The sequence below is a fragment of the Neodiprion virginianus genome, chromosome 5 (genome assembly GCF_021901495.1).
Source record: "Neodiprion virginianus isolate iyNeoVirg1 chromosome 5, iyNeoVirg1.1, whole genome shotgun sequence".
In the NCBI taxonomy this organism is placed as follows: Eukaryota; Metazoa; Arthropoda; class Insecta; order Hymenoptera; family Diprionidae; genus Neodiprion; species Neodiprion virginianus.
The window spans coordinates 4231497-4244850 of record NC_060881.1 but is presented as its reverse complement, the minus strand read 5'-3'; the positions used below and the strand labels follow the sequence as shown (position 1 = coordinate 4244850).

General features: G+C 37.2%; 1 protein-coding gene across 3 annotated transcripts in view; it reads right to left on the bottom strand.

Annotated features, from left to right (window-relative positions):
• Positions 1-13354, bottom strand: part of LOC124306066 (protein MTSS 2) — a 53082-nt gene that overhangs the window by 19110 nt on the left and 20618 nt on the right. For 2 of the 3 annotated variants that reach the window (XM_046766199.1, XM_046766200.1), the window contains exons 4-13: positions 8389-8473; positions 6666-6757; positions 2793-3061; positions 2588-2695; positions 2276-2467; positions 1661-1795; positions 1257-1413; positions 827-1144; positions 588-724; positions 342-504 (exon numbers count right to left, since the gene is read on the bottom strand). In XM_046766199.1, the coding sequence (XP_046622155.1) occupies positions 342-504; positions 588-724; positions 827-1144; positions 1257-1413; positions 1661-1795; positions 2276-2467; positions 2588-2695; positions 2793-3061; positions 6666-6757; positions 8389-8473 (1656 nt within the window). The remainder of the gene's footprint in view (positions 1-341; positions 505-587; positions 725-826; positions 1145-1256; positions 1414-1660; positions 1796-2275; positions 2468-2587; positions 2696-2792; positions 3062-6665; positions 6758-8388; positions 8474-13354) is intronic. The other variant, XM_046766201.1, reaches the window with a different exon arrangement.

Below are 13354 nucleotides of genomic sequence, written 5' to 3'. Positions count from 1 at the left end.
CACAAAAAATAAGCTGGATAACAATAAAACGCTCAACAAAATCATTAATAATATAATGACAGACACGGAAAACAACAAAATTTAAGTTTTTCTATATCTCTTTCTCCAAGTTTCAGTGCTCTACACAATCTCAAAATGATAAAGAAAAAACACACGTAACACCATGCCGTCACGTTCCGTATCTGAATTCAATACTAAAATACTTTCTGATACGAGCAGAATAAATGTTTCTAGCTAAGATGATAGGACGATGCACGTCTTAATATGCATGAACGAAAATGACGAGGCAATGCAACTGATACACATAAAATGATGAAAATCACGTGGCCAAAATTCTTTACCTTTCTCCTGTTGATTGGTTGTATTTTCTTCTTCAGCTCCTTGGGATGGATTTTGGGAAAGCTGTTGAACGTGAGGAAGAGTTGTCTGACTACCGTAACCACTGCTGGACTCTAGACTGGACTCAGAAGTTAAACTGCCACCATCCTTCTCCGGAGCATCAGCCTGCGATGAACAATTATTAAAGAATATTGAAACCGGTGAATCGCGAGTGGGTAAATTAAACTCTGCTCCACTAGTACGCCTACCTTATCGCTAACAGCGCTAGAAGTTGGTGGTGGTGGAGGCGGAAGCTGTTGCATTTCTTGGGCACGACTAGCAGCGAGGTTAGCCAGTTCGTGCATATTAACATACATCGGTTGCTGAAGCTGATGTGTAGTCAATTCTGAAAATCATTTTCGACAAATTTAGATCCCGTCGATTCACACCAAAGCGGTGCAAAAAACCTGTGATATAATTAAAAATGAAGATATGAGGAAATATAAACCTTTGGCTAAGTGTGCGGGCAAGGGCAGCTTAGGTTTTCCTCTGGGACTTCCCGGCGGTTCATTTTTAGCCGGAACAACGGGCCGCTCTAGGCTAGAGCAGCGGCTCGGTATTGGTGGCTTGTTATTTCTTAATTGCACACGATTTTGTTGATTTTGCAAATTATTGTGTTGCTGGTTCGAAGACGAGCAAGACGATGACGATGATACTGGAGATGCTGGTTGACTGTGACAACACGTTGTGCCTGTGACAGTTCCCTCTGGTGCTTGGAAGGTATAAACGCTAAGGGCGGGACGCTGGTGATGACCTTTTTCATATGCTGAAATAGATTCAACAGTTTTCGATTTTAGTTTCTTTATTTAGAAAGTTTGAGAAAATTGGCTGCCAAAAATGTCACATTCATCTATTCAAAAATAGAAACATCGTCTCACCGGAAGATATAGTATGCGGTCGTTCGTTGACCACATTTTGGCTTTGCCTGTCAAATTGAATGGAAGATTCTTGCAGATCTGGCCATGTTGAAGTTGTCACAGGCCTCATCGTAGTTGATCCAGTACTCTGGTTGCTATGGGAAGATACGTTGGATACCTATAAACAAATCTTTGTTATTGAACACAATTTATGTTGAGCGTCACACAATGAAAATGTGTTTAACAGAACACGAGGCTTTGATTTCTGGTTTGGATATACAACGAAAATGCAGTTTGTGCTCCTCATTGCACAAAAAAAACGGTTGACTTGATTAAAAAAAAAGTTAAATTAACTTAAAAATAAAAAACACAATGTCCATTAACCAGAAAAATGGTACTGATATTTCTGTCAAACGTTTTGTTACCTGATGTTCAGTGATCGGTTGAGCATATAGAGTATCTTGAGAAGTGAACCCAGAATCTCGTGAACATCCACTGGTCAAGTGGCGCATTGTGACCATCCCACTTGTGCTGATTGGCCTTACAGATACACCAACAGGCTACACAGTACAACATCAACTACTTGCATTCATTTGCTAAGCTATAGCAATACCGACTTTAAATAAACTCATAAAATATAAGCACAAAATAAATGACTGAGAAATTATTGACTAAATAATATGCGTATATCCTCAGTTTCGCTCTGAGTGTCATAACAAAATGGATGTTGAAAAATAAAAAAAGAAAATAAAACAGAGGGAAAAAGTGAATGGAAATTCATCTAAATGCGCTAACATTAACATACACTAAAAACTCTTTTGTGCATGCTGCTTGTCGAGTGATAACAAAAAAAAAAAAAATAAAAAATCAACAAGTTTCAGGTATGTCGCTATAATCACCGGCGATTCAAGAGGCGAGATGAAAGAATTCTACAACATACAACGCCGAGTAGGGGAGTAACAATTATAGCATTTACAATACCGACATACAGAAGGAATCGAACGGTGCGAATGAATTTATAAACACCGTTAATTCTTTACCTGAGACAAAGATCTGTGCCAGGGATGTCCGGAAGGACTTGGATGACTTTTGCACGAGCCGCTGCTGCTGCTCGTCAGCGAACTGATGGAGCACATAGAACTCTTTCGTGATCCCAAAGACAGCGAAGGACTGGAAGGTGGCGTGGTCAGGGACCACTGTGTGGTGTCGCATCCCTTAATATCCGTGATTACCTGAAAGACACGCAATGCTCAACACAGAATCAGACACAAGATTCGAATTTTTATTAAAAACTAAAATGCGGACGGTGTAATCAAAGGACAAATAGTAGTTGAAATTGTAATTATAATTACTTGTTCGGAGGCAGGCGGTAAGTGATTCGGCGAAGCTGTATGCCTTTGCAATTGATCGGATACTTCTTGAAGGTGTGTCAACTCCATAAGCATAGCGATTTCCTCGTCCTAATTATACAAATCACAATTATTGATTAGTTTGTTTTTTTGTTCTACAACAATGATTTTATTGTGACAATAATCTATCTATAAATTCAATACCGACCAATACAGGTTTGAGGAACCTGGCGAGTAAACAAAAACGACCACGTTCCTCGACGAGAGCGGCTCTCACAGCTTTCCTCTCAGTTTCTTCCAGACTGATTCGCTTTTCCCTCACTACAGCTGCCGATGATTCCAGCAGTTTACACAATTCCAAATCACCGCCGGTACATTGTCCCTGACCCTGTCCGTGAATCTTTCTAGCTTTCTTTTTCTGCAGCCGCAGAGTATCGGTCGAACGTTTTTTCAGTTCTGTTTTTGCTTTTTTGTATTCTGGAATAGAAAGAAGCGTGCCGATTAAGAAAAAATTACTTTCTACAGAGGCGCGTCCAAAAGTTGGATATATATTGAAGTTCAAAAAATTTAAACTGTATCACAATGTGCCACCGTTTAAAGTTTAGAAAAAAAAAATGGTAGAAATTATCTATTTTCCTAAACTTTGCATATCGACGAGCTTCGAAATAAAATTTAACACGACTACCCAAATTTTTTTGAACACTATTCTGGCCCGGGGATCGTCGCTGCCTTAAGCCGAAAAGGGGTTGTTCAAGCCCTGAAATAACGTGCGCACGTTGCTGCTTTTAGCATGTGAAAATGTCATTAAAGTAATGCACCCCGCTTATCTAGGATGTAGCCATGGGCGTGTTAAAAGATGATTCATTGTTATTTGTATTTAAAACGCAAAGGGGATGCCTGCAGTGTCGCGTTTCCTGCACACTATATTATTATACGTATACATTCTAACGTGAAGTCGTCTCCATCCATCCAGCAGCAGTAGCATCAGCATCATCGGCAAGAGGGTCGAAAGGACTGGGGGAATTCGTAATAACCAAGCCTTCTATTAGCATATTAATCATTTATCAAATGATACGCATGTCCCACCCCTTTTTAAAGAGACAAGAAGAACGAAGAAATTTCAATCTAGTACGGCAAGAAAAAAGCATGAGAAAAATAAGGTGAAAAAAAATAAATAAAAATACATTTTTTTTTTTTTTTTTAGAACTATATTTTTCGACTGTGGCAAAAAATGACAATAGTTAAGAAGTGAGCGATAACCGGAAATAAAAAATTCTCTCACTGTACGTATAGACTTAAAGCGGCGTTTTATGCAATAAATCGAAGATTGCGAAATGGGGATTACAATACGTTACGTATGTATTGCGTTAAGCTTATTTAGCGCAGCAACGTTCCTTTTTCCCTCTTTCTTTTCTTCTTCTTCGTTCTTTTATTCGGTTCGAATTTTTTCGTGGTTCGGAAGTTAAGACTAACCGGGCCGTTCGTTACTTGAATTCAAACACTGTGCAGTAATAATAAAAGAATCCCAAACATCAGAGAGCTGCTTATAAACCTTGAATTTATTCAGTTACCACCACTTTACAATGATAAAACAACAATTAACGATTGTAACCGTTACATTATTTCCAATCTATACGTCTAACTATACACTAAAACTAACGATAATTGAAAAGTCAATTTTTTTCTTCCGCTTTCCTTTTTTTTTCACTCTCTGCACCGTCTTCTGAATTTCCGCTATTTATTTAACAAGAAGAATCGATCGACATACCAAACCACTCTATTAGCCTGTTCAAAAATAGAAATGAATAATCGCTTAGCAGTCCGTCCGTAAGCAGATGTTATTAGGCGTAGATAAATATGCAAAGCAAAAAAGGAAAAAAATAAAAAACAAAATAAAACCGTCAATAAGCGATTAGCCAACCGAGCAATGCATCCAGCGGTAACATCATCGCCGCATCGGTACATTTTAATTTGCATGGAAATCCGACCTCGACCAGCCAAATTTCATACTTGTAGTTGATAATAAATAAGAACAATAACAAGTTTACAATAACGATGTAAATTACAGCAATCGCAGAGTTGTTTTTTTTTTTCAACTAACGGAATTATTTAAAAAATAATATTTCTGGACAGGCAATGGCGCGACTCAAGTAGATAAATTTTCGTTGTAAATTGTGCAATATGACACAGATGCATGTATACATATACTATAGTATGTAAGAGATCGCGTAATGACCGTTTAGTCGTATTAAGACGGAAACTTTTATCTTATAACGGAGAGGAAACGAGAAATATATCACGTCATACGCGATGTTCAGTTTCTCCAAATATATATTATATATATACGTATATAAGCCAAGGACTTGGAAGGATGGCGGCATTTTAGTAGAGCTCGATGTTGGAGATGTACAAGCGTGATAAATGTTTGAAAGAGACGGGTTTGAAAGGTCGTGAGAATAGTGCGACTCTTCTATTCAATATAAATTCACTTCGCCTCGTCTATTATCCGCACGTTGCGATCGGAAGTTTGAATAAAATCACAAAGAACAAGCTTTGTATTTCGTATTCGTGTCGTATTGATAAATAAATAAATAAATAAATATGTTTTTGTCGAATCGATCGAAAAGTGAAGGGACAAAAAAAAAACACAAACCTTGGGCAATTTTAGCTGTTCCAGTTTCCATAAGTCTTGTGCGGCTTAATACAATGCATGACGCATTTAAACAGAAATTTATATTAAACATAACCTTTTCAAATTCGAAACTTCAACATCCCGTCCCTCCATAAAAAATTTCAAAATTTACAAAGTCGAAATGCAGAAGTCCACAGTTCGCAGTCAGAATTCTAACAACTCCATATATATCTTCTCTACATTTCAAGAATTATATATTCACATCTTCGAAAATTCTATAATTTTTCTACCCTCGGGCATTTTACTTTTTTCTTTTCTTTTTTTTTTTCCGACCTCACTCCCGTATCACGTCTACCCTCAAAGATCGACTCGCACCCTTCGTCCATACAGGCGAGTGAACAGGAGGAAAGAAAGAAAAGGAAAGAAAGAAAAGAAATAAAGAAAATAATAATAATAGTGATAAAAAAAAAAAAGAGTATAAAAGTGTATAAGTGCGATAAGGGGGAATTTGTTTCTACTACCCCTGCATTTCCCTCTACGAATGAATCGAGCCGCGTTCCCCTAGCGGGCATCTCGGCGGTAATCATGCGACTAGGGGTGTAAAATAGGTAAAAGGTTTTTGGGGAGGGGGGGGGGGGGGGGGGGGGTGAAAAAAGGAAAAGAGAAAATGAGAAAAACGCGGGCGGCAAGGGTTTTCAGATCGGAAACGCAAGGGTCGAATTGAACTCCAGGCGATGGTGGTGAAGATGAAGATGAAGATGAAGCAGCAGAAGCAGCATCAGCAGCAGCGAGCGGATGGCCAATAAAGGGCACACCGAGTTACCTTCAATTATTACACCAGTTGAACCCTTCCCTAATTGACTTTGATCAACCGGATGTTACCCTCTCACCCCATATGAACAAGGTACATAATATATTCGCCATATACCCAAGAATATTACATACGTTATACACCCCCGGCTTATTTTTACACACCCTTCAATTTTCGAATTTTCAGCCCTTATATATATATATATAAGTGTAAAAATAACCCTGAACAAAGATACACAACGAAATTTTACCTCTGCGCGTAATTTTTTTATTTTACTTTTTTACGGAACCTGGCGAAGCAAAAATTAATTTGAAAAGAAAAAAATTAGCTTCATAAGTAAAAAACTTGCTAAACTCGTTGTTGCAAATTTTTTTTTTTTTTTCCTTGTTACGTTTTTCGTTTGTTTTTTCAATATTATTACGGACCCCCCCCCCCCCCCCCCCCCGTTTCTTTGCACGTTTGTTAAAGACACTTTGAAAAATATGCCTGGTTATAATTAACATGTATGCATACTATATACGAATAGCGTATTTAAATTAAATCGGACGTACATTACATACGCGTAATGTGGATATAATGTGAGTGGCAAATAGGGAGTACGAAATTAAGTATGAATAAATATCAACGGTCTTACTCACCTTTAGCGTGCTCCTTGTCCAAATTGACGAGCGATTTCTTCCAATCTTCGAGTTTCTCCTGAAGCGGCATAACGAGGCATTCCATGATGGCACTGACCAAAGGGAAAAAGAAAAAAGAAATATGTCACGTGTGTACCGAGAGGAAAAAACTGAGCATAAAAAACGCACAAAAAATAAAAAAATTAAATATATACACGCAATGTAAACCAGGTGAATCGTACAGACAGACAGACCGTTTCAAACGACTCCTTCGTCGCTACGCGTATAATTATTGTTATTAAGATTTCTTATTTTTTTTTTTTACATCTTTTATATTATCATTGTTATTATTATTAACATAGTGTAAAAGATTATTTAACGTGTTGCGACAGTGAAATTCCGATAAACGGTTGTAGCATGGTGGCGGATGTAAATAACATAAATTAAAACTGCAGATGGAAAATCGATAGAAAAAAATAAATAAATAAATAAAAAAAAAAAAAAAAAAATCGCTGTCATCTGCACGTAACAATGAGCACGAGTGACGGTAAATTTATACCGCTGCATCGACAAATGCACATTACGTACGTACGTACATTAAATTATAAAACACGTATCGTCGGGGAAAAAGGAGAATAAATATGACGGAACATTCATGCGGCAGTAAAACAACGATGATGAAAAACAAAATTCTATACCTAACGCTTCTGAATATTTATTAGATATATAATATTATGTATATGCGTGTATGTGTGTGTATAATTTATAATTAATAACGGTAAGAACATGTGCGGAGAATCTGGAAAGTATATTGTTCCTGTATAATGATATTTTTATTAATTACATCTCATGGACGTCAACCTACGTTTGAGAAAATTGGCTAGATGAATAACGAGCAAAAAAACTAAGAAAGAGTAAATCATCGCGATAACATCAAGAACGAGATATCGAGAAAGAAAAACGAATGTTCCTCTTTTTTTCTTCCTTTCTTTTTTTTTTTTTTTTTTAACACAAAATGGATATAAAATTTTTCATTCCACCAACACGCGAATAAAATTATCGTCGACCTAAATTTAACAATCTGCAGCGTAATGATATGATAGTAGTTTATTTCCCTCCAATACTCATTACAAGAATATACAGAATTTTATAATTATATGTCCAAATAACGTATGCCGGTAAAATATTAATTACAGAGAGCAGCAAGTTTTAACAATCATCAATTTAAAATTTTTTATCAAACGTTGATATAAAAAAAAAAAAATAGAAGAAAAATAAATCAAAATTTATTGCCCTGAAATTAGGATATACAAATGCATACGTATGTGAGAAAAAATATTAACAATTTACATGTTCCGAGAGGTGCGAGATTTTATTCAGCACGCGTGTAAACGTACACAAGCGTAAATATAACACATCGACGTTCGTGGATGAAATTAGTGTGTATTTGCCGCAGGTAAACTTAAATCATCTTTCCTGACGTTGATTTTAACAAAAAATTTTACAGACTAAAAAAAAAAAAAAAAATATAAAATGCGCGTGTCCTTAAATTTCTCTAGTTTTTTCTTTCCTTCAAACTTCTCTCCGTTTCTCTGTTTCTCAAACCCAAAAACCTAATTCGTAAGATTCTACGTACATACAGAATTGAGGGGGAAAAAAAAATTAAATAAATTAACTAAAATAAAACTGTGACAATTCATCGTACAACGTACGTATTATTGGTTTGTTTGATTTTTCTTTTTACCTTGTGAACGTTTTCATACGAGCCTCGACTGCCTTGTGACGTAGACATATCCTTGTCAGTGCTGTACCAATTTCTTTGGTAGCTCCTGAAAGTGAAAAATATAACAACGATGTAACGATAATTATCAATCAATAAATGTCAATCTGTATTACATCTACATACACTGAAATATGACAACAACAACAACGACAACAATAATAATAATAATGGAAGTAAAAATAAGCGATTGAATATCGTTAAATTATTCCAGAGGCATTTCAACGACGCGCGGAAGGTGATTTTAAATTTCATTTTACAACCCGAATTACGTTATAGAAGATGGTCGTCCATACGTGAACGATTTCTCACCTACGTGCAAGTATTTGCAACAATAATAGTAAAAATAATAATAACAATAACATCTACACGTATAATCGAAAGAAATATCAGTAGAACGATGCACAAAACATTTATAAATGTGATTTTTCAATGAAACTTTCCAGTTCGTTTCGTTCGAGAGGAATGTAATAAATTATACAGACAACTAACATAATTATTTCTTCTCTATCGGTGTTTAATTATCGTGACACGCACCGTTTACACAATATCGCGGGAATAACAATTTACAATTACATATCTCCGTATCTGCGTATGTATAATGTTTATTTATTCACACAATAAAATTATGCTGGTATACTTAAATATGGGTAAAAGAGCGCGTGCCAATATTCACTGATATATTTTTATTCTTCTTCGCTCTGTTTTTGACGCTGCACTTACGTCGCGTGTTTCGGATAAATAATTAATTAACGTCGGTAAGTGTGTGATATTATATTAATAATAATGATTGAAAATTGATAGACATCGGTTTGTTGGGTGGCTGATCACGAATCTGAAGTCGGATTACAAAATCGCGAATAACGATCCAATGTGGTAGGAAAAAAAAACTCTAAATATATTAGGATTTTGGCAAAAATTGATAGACGGCGGTTTTTTTGGGGTCACCGATAACGAATCCAAGGTCAGACTTTCAAAATTTGTAATGGTGGATCCGTTGTAATGGTTCCAAATAAAAAAAAAAAATAATAAAAAATCGTCATATTTCCATGAAATACGGTATCCAAGGGCTTTAAAGCCCTTAATCACGAATCTTAATTTGTACTTCAAAATTCGAATTGGATACATGGAAACCTATAATATGAGAACGGAAAATTCCAAGGCTGGTTCACGTCCAGTCCAAATTCGCTCGTTTCTTTTATCATTGTCAATACGCGTGTAGTGATTATTCTAATCGGACTTGCAGAATCTGGTTTTGCGCGGATGTAGGTTGCCTGGCGGATGCAAATCGGATAGAGGAGGAATTGAAACGCCTCGTGTGAATCACGCACGACCAAAACCAAAAAAATCTACGTACACGTTCCATCCATGAAGATAGAGATAAAATATAAAAAAAAAAAAAAAAAATGGCGCCGGTTATACAAATATAACAGCGTATTACAAAATGCTGCTTCTAAAGAGCCTGGTAGAATTCGATAACCGATGAGAAACAAGTGGTACGAGATAATTATGACACGCACAAGTATGAATCCGTACGATTTTCAACAACGCGCTGTAAAAATCCAGAGAACAATTCCTCCTCTTCCTATTCCCATGATTCATTGTCTGCAGTTTTACGAAGCGATAGTGTGATTGATATATAAATAAAATAAGTGTAAAGTATTCAATCTACCGTTTCAGAATTTCGACAATTGCGGAAAAACTTATCACCAAAATAAAAAATGTCCATGATCAAACGTCGATTGAATTCGTTTGCATGGAATATTCTCCGTATTGTGTAATACAATTTTACATTTCATCAAGCTGCATTATGCAGCCGACTTGTAACATACGTACAACTTGTACATAAAATACGAAAATCGGATATTGAAAAGAAGCAAAAAAGAAGAAAAACGTAGTGGCTCTGAGCACTTAATCGAATCTTCGATCGCTGCGGGTAAGAAAATTGAATTTTCCGAATTACCAACGTGCCGATAACCCGGTTTTCGTGGTTCCAAATTCAACGTATGTGTACATAGGCACATACATATATATATATATATATACATATGTAATACCTATATGGGTTATACGACGTACCGCGAATCGAACACGTTATATTACGTACCACAACCGGAAATGACGAAAGGGGCATAAAACGGATGCGTAATAATCAGACGTGATTTTTTTTTGTTTTGTTTTCATTTTCTTTCCTCTTTTACCTCTGTTTACCTACGCGTTATTTTCATACCTTTAGGTTGTATATGTGTACTATATATAGATACGTTAAATTGTATAAAATACGCGTTCCCAGACGTGCGGCGTCGTGTTCGTACAGGAAATTTGAAAAAAAATATGTACATATATATATATATATAAAATTTTTAAGTTGTTACGTATAATACTTGACACAAACGACAGAGTCGAAAATTTTTTCACTAATTTTTGTCAACAACGGTTTTTCAACCTTCAAATTCCATAAATCGGATGAACGGAACGAACGCGATAATTGGCATGGACATTTATATTATAAGAAAAACACAGAAATCCCTCGCAAAGAAACAAACGCGAGAAGAGCAAAACAAATAATAATAATAATAATAATAATAATAATAATAATAATAATAATAATACTCATAATAGTAATAATAATAAAACGGAAAGAAAGGACAAAGAAAATTCACTTCTTCCTCTGATGGGAACCAGTGACGCAGAGTAAAAGTGTAAACAAAATATCCGAGCGTAATTCTCTTCTATTTCGCTTCGATTCCTTTCCTTCTCTCCCTTTCCTCACGTCGACAAACAATTCCAGTCACGGCTTTATACGATTTACACCGTCAGTTACAACAATATTGACGATATATACGAGGAATCGTCTCCAGTTTTAACCAACGATATTCGGCAGGAATGTTGAAAAAATTCGACAACTTTTCAGCCCGCATCGTTTGAAGTAGGGTAAGAAATGAAACTTTGAATAAACAACGAAGTTTCGAATGGTCGGAAACCCGTCGGATGAAATTTCCGAAATGCAAGATAACGAAAATTCAAGTTACGATGAAGAAAAGTTCCTTTGAGCCTCGGTTTTCGGACCATTCGAAACTATGAAGGTTTCGCCAAAGTATGATTTCTTTACAATTTCTCCGCCAAATAATTCGGAATTTTGCATTTTTGTAAAATGTCAAATTCGTAATTTCAACCCCGCCCCGCACACCGCACAAGGTTGTTGCACGGATCATCATCACGGCATGCATGGTATCGACAAAGTGTACGTACATACATCCAAGCAAGTGCATGACCCAGTGACGCTTCGGGGTTGAGCCGAGGGTGAAAAACAGAGATGGAACCGCTAGAAGACGAGAAAAGAGGAGAGGAGAGGAGAGGAGAGGAGAGGAGGGGTTGGCGAATTGCAGCCTGGAGGGTGTTGAACCGCGGAGTAAGGGGAGGAGGTCGGGTCGGGGTTGGCAACGGGTATATCGGAGGATCAATACCCAGGGAATACAGAGCGGAGAATGGAATTGGGGGTCGACGTCCCGGTAACGTCCTGGTTCAGCCCCTGCCTGCCTGCCTGGCGACAGAGTTCTTGGCCAACTGGGCCAAACCCAACCAAACCCCAACGAACGAACCCCCAACCGGACCAGAAACACCCTGAACTTCCCAACCAGGCACACAGCGTCAACATTCTGCAAAGTAGGTATCGTAAACACGCCGACGTTGATCGGAAATCTAGTACCAAGGTGGAAGAAGAAGGAGACGAGGAGAAGTAAGAAACGCGCAATAAGAGAGAAACGCGAGATAAGAATAAGAGGAGGAAACGAGAAGAGCCGATGCTGCAGCGACGGCAGCTACATTCGGATCGAATCTATAAATCTTTCTTCATCTACTTCTCCTTTTCCATTAACGGCACTTCTAATTAGCGCTTCGCGGTTTCATCGTGTACGCTCCATGGTATGTAGGTACCAAACGTGCCAAGGTATGACGAACTAATCAACGTTGGAGAAACAGGGATATGATGAAAATCAAGCGCACGTATGGACTGATAGATGATGGACCGAACATGGCCGTTAACTTGGAAATCAAGTAAATCTTTCCAACTCGTTGACATCGATTTCAACGAATCACTGAAAATCATTGGAGTTTAATGGCAATCGCTTGGTAATCTAAAAAGTTTATAGAATCTTGATGAATTCCAACCATTTCACGTTTACCACGAGACTTACAAACGATTTCTTCACTGAGAAAAATTTCATTTGTTATGGTAACTGGAAAATATCAGTAAAACAGTTCTCTTGGTGTTCAATACGCATAAATGATATCCAGTTATTTTTCAAACGAATCGCAATGATTTCCAACGATTCGAGTTATATATTTCCAAGAATATTTCAGTCGTTTAATTACCTTTGAGCTAAATTTTGATTTCTAAGTGTTGAAAAAAAAAAAAAAAAAAAAAAAAACCACGCCACGACTACACCTGCCTAAAAAACGAACGGATCTATCTCTCCTCGAAATTTTAGCCGTCGGCAATTTTAGCCACGCGATTCACGTTATTCTTCCTCTCCGTAAGTTCCATTACGAAATTTGCATAGTCTCACACCGAGAAGTGCAGCAAGGCTTTTAACGGTGCAGCTGTATAATGGAATTACAGAGAAGGTATTGGATCAGTGACGCGTGTATAACCGTCCACCTAGGCATACATTGGGTATATAATACCTACACGATGGTAGGTACCCGGAGTGTAAATCCTTGAAACGTTTGCCAGACTCTGTCAACGAGGAACTGCGCAATGGGAAGAGGTATTATAATTTGAAAGAGGGTTGAAGGAGGGAAGACGACGTCGAAGGGATGGGAAACTCAAGCTTGGGACTCGAAGTGACGACGAACCGTTTGGCTGATGCACCGTCACGAGAGAGATTCGACAAAATCGATCGATCATCGCTGCGGGAAGCCCGAAGCG